Raw genomic sequence first — 14222 nt, 5'->3', positions numbered from 1 at the left:
AGGGAGAAGAGAGTAAATAGAAGAGAGATTTCTTCCGATACATAATCTAAAGAAGAATCATTGACAAAAAAGACAAAAATATTTTTACAAGACAATAGACACCAAGATGAACAGTTATTTGCAAGTGGGCGTGGTGATGGGTGGAGTCTCCCTAATGCTGGGTCCATTGTATCGACTTGAGGTCAATCCCCTCTTGGACCATCTCCCATAAAGGACTACGAAAATTAACAAAAAAAATAATAACTGAATTAATGTGAATCTGTTATTTTTACCTCATCTGGCGGAGTTTAGTAACTTCACTTACACACTTGGAAATTGTGAAATCAATTTCTTCCTCAGTAGTAAACCGTCCAATGCCAAATCTAATAAAAAAGCATAAAATGAATTGGATTTTTTTTACAAATTTTAAAATTACTCAAAACTCACTTCCTCCCTTTCTCTCCCTCTCTCTCCTCCCTACCTGATAGAAGAATGGGCCAGATCTTCATCAGCCCCAACAGCCCGTAGCACATAAGACGGCTCTAATGAAGCAGATGTACATGCACTACAAAAAACCAAAGAGTAGAATCAGGTACATGTACATGTACATGAAAACAATTATAAGACAATCTTCACCTTCCAGATGACAATGCCACTTGTTTCATGGCCATCAACAAACTCTCCCCCTCAACGTAAGCAAAAGACAGGTTGACACAGCCTGCAATACACAGTAAGTGAGTATCAGTCACATATTGTACATGTACATGTTGTAGTCCTGCTCACCGTCATAGGTCTCAACAGGGTCTCCATTCCTGATCACATGATCAAGCTGTGAGGTGATCCCATGGATCAGTCTCTCTGATAATCGACTTATTCTCTCCCTGTCATACTATAAAGCAAGGATGAGTACAAATTAGAAAAATTCTAAAACTAAAAAAAATGCTAACTTCCATTTCTTGCTGTGCCACTTCACAGGCTGATCCTAGTCCAACAACCAGTGTGTGTGGCACAGTTCCACTCCTCATTCCTCTGTAAATAAACCACGCTCACAATAATTAAAACTGATTAAATAATTCTACCTTTCTTGACCGCCCCCACTAATCATTGGTTCAATCCTAACTCTTGGCCTTCGCCTGATGTACAAAGCTCCAACGCCTTTAACTTAATAATTATTAATAACTACTGGGCATGGTTACCTTTAGGACCATACACCTTGTGTCCGCTGATAGACATGAGATCAATCTTCATGTTGTTCACATTAACGGGTATTTTACCAATCGCCTATAGTACATGTATAAAGGTGGTGGTTTCATTGGTTGAAATTAAAGATACAATTCTAGTATGTAAGTCATACCTGAGCGGCATCAGTGTGAAAGAATACTTTGTTTTCTCGACATATTTCACCTACAATAATAATGATATAATTAATAATAATTTTAAGATTAAATATATATTAAAAAATTTTGTATCAAACCTATCTCGGCAATTGGTTGCTTCACTCCAATCTCATTATTCACTGTCATTATTGATGCCAGGGATGTACTGGGCCTAATGGCGTCTTTAAACTCCTATTAATATAATAATGATGATGATCACGTGATAGTCACATGATCATTAATGATGATGCTAACTTGTAGATCAATGATTCCGTTTGATTTGACGGGGAGATAGGTGACCTCAAAACCTTCGTTTTCAAGAAACCGACAAGAATCAAGAACACACTTGTGCTCCTGAGAGGGAGAGAGAGGGGGGAGAGGGGAATTATGAAAAGGATACATGTACATGTATACATACCGTCTGTGTTGTAATGATGTGATTCTTCTTAGAACGATAGAAATTAGCCACACCCTTAGGAGTAAAGAGACAATACAAAAAATGAAGAAATAAAACATCACAAAAATATTATTATTATTATTATTATTATTATTATTATTATTATTATTATTATGATAGGTTTTGGCTCCTAACTTTAATGGCCATATTATTAGACTCAGTTGCTCCACTTGTAAAAACAACCTCCCGAGGATCAGAACCAATCAAATCAGCAACTTGCTACACAAAGAAAAACACACTCATAATAATTACTACACTTGAAATGATAAAAAATTACATTAATAACGCAAAGTTATGTAATCAATGACGTAAAATGATGCAATGTTATGTAATAAGAGAATAACATACTTTTCTAGCTTTCTCGACAGCTTCTTCACTCTCCCAACCGTAGGCATGAGTACGTGAGTGAGGGTTACCGTAATATGATACCAAATATGGTAACATGGCATCTAACACGCGAGGGTCCTGCATGATTATAATTATTATATAATAATAATAATTTATTATTGAATGTGGCTATGAGTAGATAGTATCTCACCATGGGGTTGGTTGCTTGAGCATCTAGATACAAGGGCCTTGGCTCAACATCTGTTTCTATGATAAAAACATATATATATATAAACAACAAGAATAATATATATTTTTCTTTACTCTTCTCAGTTTGCGTTGATTTATCTTCAGTGACTTGAGTCTGCTGGCTATTAGCTGTTTGGTGATGGAGGGCTCGTCTCCAAAGGAGTCCATTTCGACTCAAAGAGAAAGCAAATCTCTTCATCTCGTGTCTTGCAGTTGCGGCCATATTGTTGTAATGTTATATAAAGGTCACGTGACAAGCCATGTGATGTCACATGTCCGGATCTCGTGACCACCAATATCCGGATTGCCTCTACATTTCCGTAGACTAGCTCTAGATCAATGTTTCTCCGTAAAACAGTGCAAAAAATCCGTACATCTTCGTTTGCAACGTCAACGTGAGGATTCTAAAGTTGCTCTGAATTCATTCTCTATCTCCAATCTCATCCTTTGAAGGATTATAAAGGAAAGGAGGTGCTCTGCTACGAACATTCTAACATTTTGGTTTCTTTTGAAGTCCTTCTATTGTCCCACGAATCCCTGCTCCTGGTGTTATTCCATATAAATCAAAATGGCGGCTGATAAAGCTGACGATTTCGACGTCGAAGCTCTCCTTGAGGAAACCTACAACAAAGTCCAGCCTCTTCCTGTACCGGAGGTGGTAAGCTTTTGACGCTAAAGCAATAAATAAGCTATTACTATGTAAAATAATCGAGCTAAACTTAGCCACACCCCTCAATTAATATAATTAATTAATACTGTCCTCTGTGTGTGTGTGTGTGTGTGTGCATTATTATTACTACTAGTGTGTACAATTGAGGGTTTTATGGTAACGGTTTGTTCTATATTAGGGTTTACGACACATTGGAGCACTCCTCATGACATGATCACGCACACACACACACTCCCACCCACACACATTATTACCATTATTATACACAGTATATAGATCCTACGGTCGTTACAGTCCTGATCTCTCTTTTAAAAAGTGGTATGCTCTTTTTTATTTGGGGGAGACTCAGTAATTGTATTTCTCAATGGTAGTATTATTATTAGCCTTTGTAAAGGGTGATTTGATTTCTGTTATAATCCTTTCTACTTTCTCTCTCTTTCTCTTTTCTTCTACTCTTGCTTCTTGTTCAATCCCTTTCTTTTACATTCCCCCCTCTCTCTCTCTCTCATCTCTCTCCTTTTTCATGTATTCTCTTACTCAAAACGTCACATTTTCTGGAATTTTCTATCCCCAGGACAGCACCAATGCTCTATACTCTGATACCAATGCCACTGCTACTACTACTAATAATAATAATGATAAATCTCCTGACGAAAGAAGCGAGAAAGAGGCTGGCTCTCCTCCTCCTAGTGATGAAGATGACAGGAAGAAGTATATTATTAATTTAATTTATACTATTTACGCTAACTCTATTTCTCTCTCTCTTATTTTATGTTAGACGTAAGAAAAAGAAACGTAGTAGGTCTCGCTCTCGCTCACGAAGCCGCTCCCATTCTCCTCGAAGACGAAGGTACATACTTTGCAAATTAAATTCTTATTTATTTATTTATTTGGTTGTTAGCTCAAGGCGAAGCAGAAGCCGCTCTAGGGACAGAGACAGACACAAGTATCGTCGTCATCGCCACAGATCAAGGTCTCGGTCCCGCTCTCGTGACAGAAGGCGCCATCGCTCAAGAGACCGGGATTACAGAGACAGAGATTATAGAGATAGGGATCGGGACAAAGGGAGAGACAGAGATAAGGAGAGAGACAGGGATAGGAACTCTCCTCCTTCAGTTGCACAACCTATAGGTGAGGGAAAGTCTCCTTGTGTGCTGTAATTCAGTTATTGTAAAGAACTAGTGTAGTCTTAATTATGAAACAGGAAGGGAGCTGGTGATAATTAAAAATTATTAAAAATGAATTATGAAACAGGAAGTGAGATGGTCATAATTAATGATGAAAAAACATAATTTGTGTCGCGTCATTTTAAAATATATTTTAGGTAGCTACAAGCGTCAGAGGTCACCTGACCTAGAGCCTCCGAGTGTTGATAGGGACAATAGGACCATCATGTGTATGCAGCTGTCGGCCAAAGTAACCAATAGAGACCTTGAGGACTTCTTCATGAGAGCCGGAGTTGTAAGTACATGTACATGTACATGTATGCTTAAAAAATTCCTTAGGATTTTACTTTCACACCACCTCAGAAAAATTATATGCAACTACACACAAAAATTATGTAAAAAATTCGCTTATTTTTGACTGATTGCTCAAAAAAATTAGAACATTACATTCATGTACCTTATGTATGGTATTTTAATTTATGAGGACTTCCTCTTTGCCTTAGGTTCGTGATGTACACATAATTGCTGACAGACAGTCCAGGCGATCTAAAGGTATAGCGTATGTTGAGTTTCAAGAAGAGAGCAGCGTGTTTACTGTAAGCCCCACCCACATCATTAATTAGCTCCTTAATTAATAACTGTTAATTAATTAGGCTCTTTCTTTCAGTGGACAAAAGGTTCATGGGATACCGATAATGATTCAACCAACTATGGCCGAGAAAAACAGGTAACTATACATTGTACATGTGCTACGGTGTATATTGATGTACTTGTGCTGTGTAGAAAGTTTACTGACAAGAAGTTATGGCTATTTTTAAAAAGAGGCCAATTTTTGAAAAATACCCAAGGCTATAATGGTTTTATCAAAAAAATGGCTCCGAAATCACCCCTAATTTTTATTACATTTTCTAATACATATTGATGTCCTTATGCTCTGTAGAAAGTTTGAGCTGATTCCGACTTGAATTTTTTGAGTTATGAGTATCTAAAGAATCTATTTTTCTTTTCCAGACTAGCAGCTGCTGCAGAGAATCTAAAGAAAGCCGAGGGACCTAAGAAGCTCTATGTTGGTTCCCTGCATTACAATATAACAGAGGACATGTTGCAAGGAATATTTAGCCCATTTGGTAACGTGGAGAGGGTCAGCATCATGAGGGACACTGCTACCAATGTGTCCAGGGGATATGCTTTTGTCGAGGTACACCTTATATCTTATTATACTTGTAGTCTTGAACTAAGTATTATTATTTTATTTTATTTCTACATGTACATATTATCATACTAAATCAGAGGATAGCCCTTTATATTGAATCGCAGTCATTTTGTTTTTCTAAGAGTGACAAAGAATTGTTTTTGTAAAGGTGTAACAGTTGAATGAGCTGTTGACTTAGTGTATGGCATTGAGCCCTTTGGTAAACTAGAGCTCATGAATACTACGCTTAAACTGAATGCTAATCACAACCTCCTTCAGTTGGGAGGCTGGTTTGTGTCCTTTTGCTCCACTCATAAAATGAAATTGAAAGCTATTTCTTAACACAACTTCATCAACTAAAGACTTGTGGGTAGCTCATGTGTACTATTTCACCTGTTTGATGTCACTTTTGTCATTAATTTAATTTTCTTTAGTTTCGTGATTCCGACTCGGCTGAGAGGGCGATGGCTAACCTCAATGGATTTGAATTGGCAGGTCGTCCAATGAAAGTGAACTATGGGACGGTGGACACTAGCCTGGTCAACATTGATTCACTGGACGGGGAGGACATGGACGTCGGTGTGGGGATGACCCCTCAATCTCGTGTTGCTCTCATGCACAAACTAGCAGCTGGTCATAATGCAGGTACAGCGTATAGTGGGTGTGGTTGGGGCGTGGTTTATGCTGACGGTGTTTCTTTCCTAGATATGAGTATACCTGGTGTTCAGGTCCCTCCTCCTCCTTTTGCTGTGCCAACAATGCCTACTTGTATCACCTCCTGCTGCTTTGTGATAGGGAACATGTTCGATCCTTCAAAGTTAGTTTTTTTGTAATTTGTTTTTTTAATTTTAATCCAAAAAATGATACAAGCCATTTCGTATTTATTCTAATATTTACGTATACTAAAATAATATCATTACAATATAAAAAGTAATGGCGTTAACATACATGTAGCTCCCAATATCATTTTCTATGCATGTACATGTACGTGTGCATCTCTCATTGTTCGTCTCATTTCCAGGGAGACTGGTTCTGACTGGGACAAAGAGATACGCGAGGACGTGCTTGAGGAATGCGTCAAGTTTGGAAACATCTTCCATATTCATGTAGACAAGTTCTCCCAGGGCAAAGTCTACATAAAGTCCCAGACCCCACAGACTGCCAGTGCCGCTGTTGGCTCCTTTAATGGTAGACGCTATGCAGGTGAGATAATTAGTGGGTGTGGTTATTGTTTGACATGCCTCTTTTTAAAAGGTAACGTCATTCATGCCGAGTTGGTTCCAGAGAATACGTATCATTTGAAGTTCCCGGGAGCTCTTGCAGCGACTGTACCTTTGAAGCCTTCGCTCTGAGGAATATGGACAGAAAATATGCTACTGCTTTGTTGTTGTTTTTGTTGTTAAGATACACATTGTTTGTATTATCATTATTATTATTATTAAATGACAAACATGTCCTGATTTTCCTTCTATTGGGAAACCAAATCTTCTGTATTTTAACTGTAGCTACATGGACATAGCTGCACATATTACGTGTTATGGTGGTAGCATGAGTGTCTTTTTTCAACGCTTTCATCTGTTTGCTTGACTATGTTTACATTAGATAAAAGAGCTTGTTTCAGTTTCACAATAGAGTAGGTGCTACCCATACCATTTAATATACTGAGGGCTTGTGTAGCAATCCAATAACGTATTTGAAAGTTTTTTGAATGTGACTGCATTGGAACAATACTAGATGTAAAAAATCATAATGATCACAATACTACATCAGAGAAAGGAGTAAACACAAAACTATTTGACATCCATTCATTATGTCAGCCAGTTTTGATAACTTGGTTAACCTCCGTGTGAATGGGAGGGTAGCTATAAACCTTTTATGGTGGCAAGGAAACAGTAGTAGCTGTTTTGGCCCTGATAGCACTGTATTAAGTGACACAGATCACTGGAGTATTATCTGATGATACTATTGATAGCTTTTACAAATGCTTTTGCAGTTTTTGTTAAGTGAAATGTCCTCAAACAGTTCATAAGCATAAATTAAATTTTTGCATTTTTGTTGAATTAAAATAAATAATAATAATAGTAATAATTAGTAACGGGACAATTTTAACATATATTATACCAAGCAAGGGACATAGTGTGCAGCATATTTCAACAAATAATGATTAATAATAACAACAACAACAATAATAATAATAAGTAATTCTATCATCTATCTATTTAGAGTTTAATTACATTTAGCAGCACCCCCCACCACCTGATCTTGAGCTACCTCCACCAGCAGCTGCTCCTCCACTTTTAGGTTTAATCGCTCTTCTATCGGCTAAATTCAAAGTCCCTTCTTTCATTTTCCTTCTGTCGTGGCCTTTCTTTGCAGCAATCTCAAACACCTCTTTGACATTTTTCCCAGTTTTAGCCGAAGCAAATAGGGTCACAACTTCACTAGGTCCTCCTAGTCGCTGGACCAGATGATCAAGGTTCTTCTGATCTATGTCAAGAGGGAGGTCGTTCTTGTTACCAACGATTATCCACGAGGTACTCGTTACGTCTTGGTAGCTGGCGTATTCTGTTACCCAGCAGTCCTGCAGTGCCTCCAATGTTGGGTTCTCGTCCACTGCGTATACCAGTATGACTACATCTGCATTGCGGTAAAAATTAGGCGCTACACTTTGCGAATTGAACGAGTGTTCTCTCCTAGGACTGTCATGTAGGTACGTCTGGAAAAGAGAAATATAAATAATAGCTCACCATTGTCATTGTAGAGATAGACTTTATACATTAAAACTGATGGAGGTTATTAATTGCTTTTATACATTAAAACTGAAGATGAATCATGATACACAGTGACTTATTAGTGATAAAACAGTTAGCTACCTAATGCTGCAAGATAATAGCAATAGTACTATTATAGCTAGTCTTGTAATCTGCTGGCTGATACAAACTAAATATCAGTAAATGAGACACCTGACCATGGACTGATCAGAAAGTGTCTTGAGGTATTTAACAAATTAGTGACTGTGTCTGGCATGCCATGGTTGCCCTCTGGCATAAAGGAGGTGCAAAATAGCCGAACAGAGCCAGCTGGACCATTATTGACTATTTCAACATGCACTTTGGTATTCCTTGATGATTTAATATCAGGAAAACATGATATAAGTTCACTGATAAACAATTTCAATATATTAGACATTAAACCCATTGTGGTTAAGGAGTATAATGTCACATGGACAATCAGAGGCTATAGCATAACAAGTCAATTTATACTAAAGTAAAATGTAATGAAAGACATTATTTTGCAAACTATGCATCTATGGTACATTGGCACAGTCATTTCAAGTTTATTATTTGCAAAACATGCCATATGTGTGTGTAGCTTTGTAAGGCAAAGAAAATGTGTAGGAAATGATGTTTGTGTGTAAGTATGGGCCCTTTATAGTGGTGAGGGTCTCTATCACAACAATATCATAATGGTACCATTGTTCATTAATATTATTATACATTATTAAGCAATGTACATGCATTAATCATTACACACACAAACACACACACTAAGCCATCAGTATTAATACAAAAGAGGGCTTATGCCTACCTTTACTGATCTGCTATCGCTCAGTTTCACTTCTTTCACTCTCACGTCTGGATCGTAATGAGAGCTTCTCACGCCGCCACCGGATCCACTCCGCTTGCCAGAGCTACCCAGCCCGTCTCCCTCGTGAATGAAGCAGTTGATGAGACTCGTCTTGCCCACACCAGCGTCTCCTAAGAGGATTATCTTTACCTCGTCCATTGGTTGCTGCTTTAAAAAGAGGAGGAGAAAGAATCGGTTTTCTAATTCTGCACGTACGCAGCAGAGCTGATGGGCTGAGCTGCAAATTAAATAATTAATCTATTTAGAAGGAGTGGCTCATTATCTCTTGCATAGTATAATATTTTTTCAATTCATATCATCACATGGCTGTCTCTTGTAAACAAAAAATACTTTCACTTTCACTAAAACAAATTTTTATTATTACCGGTATTCTGCAAAAAGACCACATCTATGATCATGAATAAATTTAAGGTTTGGCTAATAATAATTATTATGAAAGGTGTGGTTGGTTAATGCAGGACCGGAAGCCTGAGGAAGATAGGATTGGTCAGTTATTAGTGACAATTTGGTTTTGTTTGCTGAAAGGAGAGTTGAGTGAGAGAGAGAGAGTGAGTTAAATACTGTAATATCTATAGTAAATATTTTTATAAAGAGCCTATGAATAAAGACTTTTGACCTTTCTATTTTAAATATTAAAATGGATGATGATTCTACCCTTTCATATCTCAGGATTTCTCCTCCTTGTCATCTCTCATGGCCGCCTCTCCTCCTCCAGACGGGAAGCCATCATCTCTCCTTTCACCACTAGAGCCTGATTTGGACTACAACGAAGAGGAGGAGGAGGGGGAGGAGAATGAGGTAAAGAAAAGATGTTCCTTCAGCCACACCCATTCCAGACTCCTTTCAGAGGATGGGGAACTTGCTTCTGATGAGGACGGAGAGATCAAAGAGGTCACGCCTCCTTTTGGTGACTCTTGTTCCCCTAGGCGTAAATTTGAGAGGCTATCGGACGAGTCTTTACAAGCTGGAACCAAACAGGTCTGGTTAAGAATCAGTGTATGTGTTATTCCTTAAAAATTGTTTGTAGCCCAAAATTTTGATAATGTAAATGTATACCATGCATTCTATTCAAAATTCGTAAAGTCAGCAGATATTTTTGGTCAGAAAAATATATACTAGCTACCTATTAATTGAAAGTGGTTATTTTATTATTTTTGGCTTCCTTTCAAGACTCTCTAGCCAATATAATCTCAAGCTATTAGAGTATCAATTCTGCCTGTGGCTTTGAATAATTTCTTTGTGTAATTTCTGCATGTAAAATAACATACAAATAATTCAGCTACATTTGCTATTATTACTATTTTATTTATTTTACAGGCGCACAATTCAAACATCTGCAGACATTTTCTTCAAGGTTAGAGAAAGAGAGAGAGTGTTATTGCATTTTTATAATGAGAAAAGTTCCTCAAGCATCCTAATGATGATCATAATCATGTATAGGTCGATGCTTGTGGGGCGATGACTGTAGATTCGCTCACGAGGTTCCCGAAGGAGAAGAAATCGGAGGAGAAAGAAGTGAAAGAACAAGAGATAGAGGTAAACCAGTACTACATTTCATTACAGATGATTTTAAAATTATTTCATGAATATTATCATTGTATTTTGCTACTCTATTAAACTACGTATTGTACGAATGTATTTTCCTTTTGTGATTTTTAGATGCTTTTCATAATAGTCCTCATCTCTCTCTGGCCCCTCCCACTCTTTATGCTGTATCCCACAAGCCAATATCTATTGATCGCATTCATGCCTTATATGGTAATATCACATGACCTAATAGTCACATGGCATATCATTATAATAATAATTATTATTATTAGATCGTGTGATACCTAGCAGTATGTATAGTCACATGGCGTGGGTAAGCCAGCCTTTGATTCATTTTGTATAGAGTTGTGTGAATATTAATTTTATTTAGTTTTTATTTACTAGGCCACACCTCCTAGTCATGTTAAAGGAAGGGCTAAAGGTCTCCCACGTCCAAACAGTCGAGAGAAGGTTGAGGAAAGTCTCGGTTGGCATAGACTGAGGACAATCACCAAAGGATGGGAGAGTGAGGAGGAGGAGGAGGAGGAGAAGGAGAGGAGGAGAAGAGGGAGAAAAAGAGGAACTGATGATTTAAGGAGAAAGTTGAAACAGGTTTGAATTTTTTATGTGAACTCAAAGCTATTAAAGAGATTTTATAAGCATATTATCTTTATGTTGTGTAGCAAGTTTGAGCTGATTCCGATCAAAATTGGATTTTTTACGAATTTTCAAAGTTACTCAAAAATTGGGCCAAAGTCCCTGTACTATAGTACAGGGTCACGGGCCAAATTTTGCCAAAAATGACTGGGAGAGAATTTTTCATTTTTATAATGTTTTCTGATACATATACATGTTCTTATGTTGTGTAGCAAGTTTGAGCTGATTCTGATCAAAATTGGATTTTTTATGAATTTTTAAAGTTTCTTTTTATTTGGATTACAATGTAGCTTTTATTGTTTTTTTCCACTAGGAAAGACAATACACTCCAAGTTCCAACGACTCAGAAAAGTAAGACTAACATTTGACCTTTTTTAATTTTAAAAAAATTACCTTATTTTGTGACTCTTTTTTTCATAGTGACGATAGTACTGACTCAAAGCTAAAGAATCGAAAGAGAATTAAAGAAAAGACGAAGGAGGTTTTTGATCGTGGTGATGATTGGTTTGATCCTTGGTCACGCAAGAAGATCAAAAGTAGAGAGAATGAGTCAAACTCTTCATCATCTTCAGACGAGAAAAGTTCGAGGAAGTTGAAGCGAAAGTAGTAAATTTCGTAACAATTTGATTGTTATTTATATTTCATATTTTTCACCATTCATTACAAAATCTCTCACTCGTTATTTTTGTGCTTATCAATTAAATTATTTTCCCACTATTATTATTATCATCATTGTTCCCATTTTTATTTCCGGTATTATTTAAAATAATAATACTAATATACCACATTTTATTATCCTTTATAAACAGTTCAGACATCACATCAGATCATTATACTGAATCAAAATTCTGTCAATCATTTTCATTCCTTAGCAACATATTGCTGCTACCTAGCAACTAAGTTTATTGCCATGGAAACCCCACATTCCTGCTCTGGTGTGATAATAGTGAAAGAGACCTGGAGGTCTGACTCTAAACACTTCGATACCTATAGATACGACTCTATTTAAAGGAACAAATTAATAATTACTTTACGTGGTTTGGTATTACCTGTCGAGTAGGTCCCAGTCTTCTCCTCCCCACCTGTACTTGTAGTTGATGACATCAAACCCGCCCACTCTCTCCCAATCACTTTTAAACATCCCAAACAAGCCGAATGTCCCAATCTGCCAGTATCCTAAATAATGAATCAAGACTTTCATAACATTATTTTTATGAAGGTCATTGTACATAGGTCTATAACTGATAGTCACGCTAAGCATGCAAAAAGTAAAGGATTTCCATTTGCTCAAGGTCTTATAGTAACTGTCTAGTGTGTATTGGTCTTGATAATCAGTTTAATTTTTAAAGCATAAAAATAGCTATGAAGACGTACCATCTACATTATTCTCAGAGAATCCTTCACTTAGTTTGAAGAACATTGGTGCATACGCCATCTTCCCTTCAATAGTATGCTATTATATAAAGAGTTTAAACTTTAACAGATACTGATGGATGCACCTTTCTGACACTGTCAATGAAATCAAGTGGTAGAGTCAAATGCATGTCTATTGTCATCACAATGCTGTTGTTATCCTAAATAGAAATAATACACTAATTTTTGATAACCTTATGCTGTGTAGAAAGTTTGAACTAAATCTGACTTGAATTATGGCCATTTTACAAAATAGTCCAATTTTTGAAAAAAATCCCTGCCCATGCTTTTTTGGAAAAATGGCTCCAAAATTGCCCCCAATTATTAAGATACAATTATAGCTATCTTAATGCATTATAGCTCTCTTACTGAAGCATAGTCAACTCCTGCTTGTAGTCCAGCACTTCTTGAGAAAGGACCTTCCAGAGAAATAACCTTCCAACTGAGAGAAAATCAGTTTCTTTTATCATTATAATATATTTTACTGTGGCAAAGAGCTTTCTAGCAATTCTTTGGTAATATCAATGTCGTCGCTACTATAATCAACAATAACCAATTGGAAATGCTTGTCATTTGTAGCATGATAAATCTAAAAAAAGAAAGATATGCCACAGTTGTGCAGTGTAGAAGCATACGTCCACCATATTGTGAATGAGATGCTTGATCCATTCACCAAGATCCTTTACTAAAAACCAAAATATCAATTCAAGTCATTTATTTACTTTTCACCGACTATATACTTCTCTTATTCACTATTCAGCCTCTGTAGTAAGTTTACTTACCTGATACTACAATGTAAACATTGATGTTTCTCTTCCATTGAAAGTTTAGAGTGTGGCAGAGTCTTCCTCGTTTCTTATTTGGTAGATAAACATATTCTGATGTTTGCATTGTATCTACATGTAAATAAACAGAGACAGTTTGTGTAAAAATATTGAAAGTGTTTAATGCTAATAGCACTAAGTACACAGGAGCTCTTGAAGACATATAAGTGCAGACTTACCACCATTCTCTAATTGAATATCCTACAATTATCAATAAAGATCAATCACATGACTGTCATGTACGTGAGTGTCTCTCTCACCATTTCTAAAAGAAATCGAGATCCGTAAGACTGATCCTTAGTTTCTACTAAATAATGGATGCCTTTCACCTTACGACTATCAGCAGAGGAAGAGAAATAAAGGAACTGATAAAATCTAGTTTTACTTTGTATAAAACTTGCTAAACTCTTTTCTATAGAGTAACAGAACAGACTGGGCTACCTGAGATTAAAGTGAAAAATCAAAATGATCTTAACATATATACACAAGACCATGCAGGTTCTGATCAAACTCACTGATTCGGTGATTCTCCTATTACCAAATCTTTCTTTATTATTGTAAACGTATTTATTCTCATCCCATGGGAAAATGCCAGACTCTCTCACCTGTACACAATAATAGCATAATGATGTAATTTGACATCAAACACATTGATCAATGCATTGTTGCAATATAGCACCTTTTTCAATGCATTATAATACCTTATAATATCCTTTATAGTGTTCAATGGGCTCCTC

At 36.7% G+C, this 14222-nt stretch overlaps 5 protein-coding genes across 6 annotated transcripts in view; 2 read left to right on the top strand and 3 right to left on the bottom strand.

Annotated features, from left to right (window-relative positions):
• Positions 1–8: 8 nt before the first annotated feature.
• LOC100640654 (cysteine desulfurase, mitochondrial-like) lies at positions 9–2641 on the bottom strand. The gene is made up of 16 exons (XM_003383738.3): positions 2464–2641; positions 2351–2406; positions 2161–2277; positions 1948–2031; positions 1774–1827; positions 1611–1709; positions 1454–1547; positions 1334–1383; positions 1176–1260; positions 1059–1134; positions 927–1008; positions 763–868; positions 616–697; positions 461–544; positions 273–362; positions 9–215 (listed from the first exon to the last, which is right to left on the bottom strand). The coding sequence occupies exons 1-16, from the start codon at positions 2609–2611 to the stop codon at positions 152–154; spliced, it is 1371 nt and encodes a 456-aa protein (XP_003383786.1). The 5' UTR covers positions 2612–2641; the 3' UTR covers positions 9–151.
• Positions 2642–2745: 104 nt separating this feature from the next.
• LOC100640527 (RNA-binding protein 39-like) lies at positions 2746–6905 on the top strand. Of its 2 annotated transcripts, none has more exons than XM_011411599.2 (12): positions 2746–3046; positions 3633–3769; positions 3837–3908; positions 3960–4189; positions 4383–4519; positions 4728–4820; positions 4878–4951; positions 5236–5422; positions 5851–6061; positions 6122–6233; positions 6438–6619; positions 6671–6905. In XM_011411599.2, the coding sequence occupies exons 1-12, from the start codon at positions 2957–2959 to the stop codon at positions 6766–6768; spliced, it is 1623 nt and encodes a 540-aa protein (XP_011409901.1). In that variant the 5' UTR covers positions 2746–2956; the 3' UTR covers positions 6769–6905. The 2 variants fall into 2 exon arrangements, with proteins under 2 accessions (XP_011409901.1, XP_019864309.1); XM_020008750.1 differs by having other exon boundaries at positions 2954–3046; positions 3237–3769.
• A 566-nt stretch (positions 6906–7471) lies between these two features.
• On the bottom strand, positions 7472–9285 carry LOC105316589 (probable Ras-related protein Rab7). The gene is made up of 2 exons (XM_020008749.1): positions 9005–9285; positions 7472–8132 (listed from the first exon to the last, which is right to left on the bottom strand). Exons 1-2 carry the CDS (start codon positions 9200–9202, stop codon positions 7653–7655), a joined length of 678 nt encoding a protein of 225 aa, XP_019864308.1. The 5' UTR covers positions 9203–9285; the 3' UTR covers positions 7472–7652.
• A 232-nt stretch (positions 9286–9517) lies between these two features.
• LOC105316587 (uncharacterized) lies at positions 9518–12071 on the top strand. The gene is made up of 9 exons (XM_020008748.1): positions 9518–9550; positions 9734–10042; positions 10382–10418; positions 10505–10600; positions 10724–10822; positions 10885–10925; positions 10997–11203; positions 11562–11599; positions 11669–12071. Exons 2-9 carry the CDS (start codon positions 9758–9760, stop codon positions 11853–11855), a joined length of 990 nt encoding a protein of 329 aa, XP_019864307.1. The 5' UTR covers positions 9518–9550; positions 9734–9757; the 3' UTR covers positions 11856–12071.
• The window catches only part of LOC100638711 (N-acetyl-beta-glucosaminyl-glycoprotein 4-beta-N-acetylgalactosaminyltransferase 1-like), a 3691-nt gene continuing 1476 nt past the window's right edge, over positions 12008–14222 (bottom strand). The window contains exons 9-21 of the mRNA XM_020008696.1: positions 14187–14219; positions 14001–14090; positions 13871–13926; positions 13746–13821; positions 13665–13686; positions 13444–13557; positions 13297–13346; positions 13147–13250; positions 13031–13103; positions 12748–12822; positions 12623–12701; positions 12298–12424; positions 12008–12249 (exon numbers count right to left, since the gene is read on the bottom strand). Of these exons, the coding sequence (XP_019864255.1) occupies positions 12138–12249; positions 12298–12424; positions 12623–12701; positions 12748–12822; positions 13031–13103; positions 13147–13250; positions 13297–13346; positions 13444–13557; positions 13665–13686; positions 13746–13821; positions 13871–13926; positions 14001–14090; positions 14187–14219 (1011 nt within the window). The 3' untranslated portion in view covers positions 12008–12137. The remainder of the gene's footprint in view (positions 12250–12297; positions 12425–12622; positions 12702–12747; positions 12823–13030; positions 13104–13146; positions 13251–13296; positions 13347–13443; positions 13558–13664; positions 13687–13745; positions 13822–13870; positions 13927–14000; positions 14091–14186; positions 14220–14222) is intronic.

Source organism: Amphimedon queenslandica, unplaced genomic scaffold, assembly GCF_000090795.2.
Source record: "Amphimedon queenslandica unplaced genomic scaffold, v1.1 AMPQUscaffold_13507, whole genome shotgun sequence".
In the NCBI taxonomy this organism is placed as follows: Eukaryota; Metazoa; Porifera; class Demospongiae; order Haplosclerida; family Niphatidae; genus Amphimedon; species Amphimedon queenslandica.
This window is presented reverse-complemented; position numbering and strand designations above follow the sequence as displayed.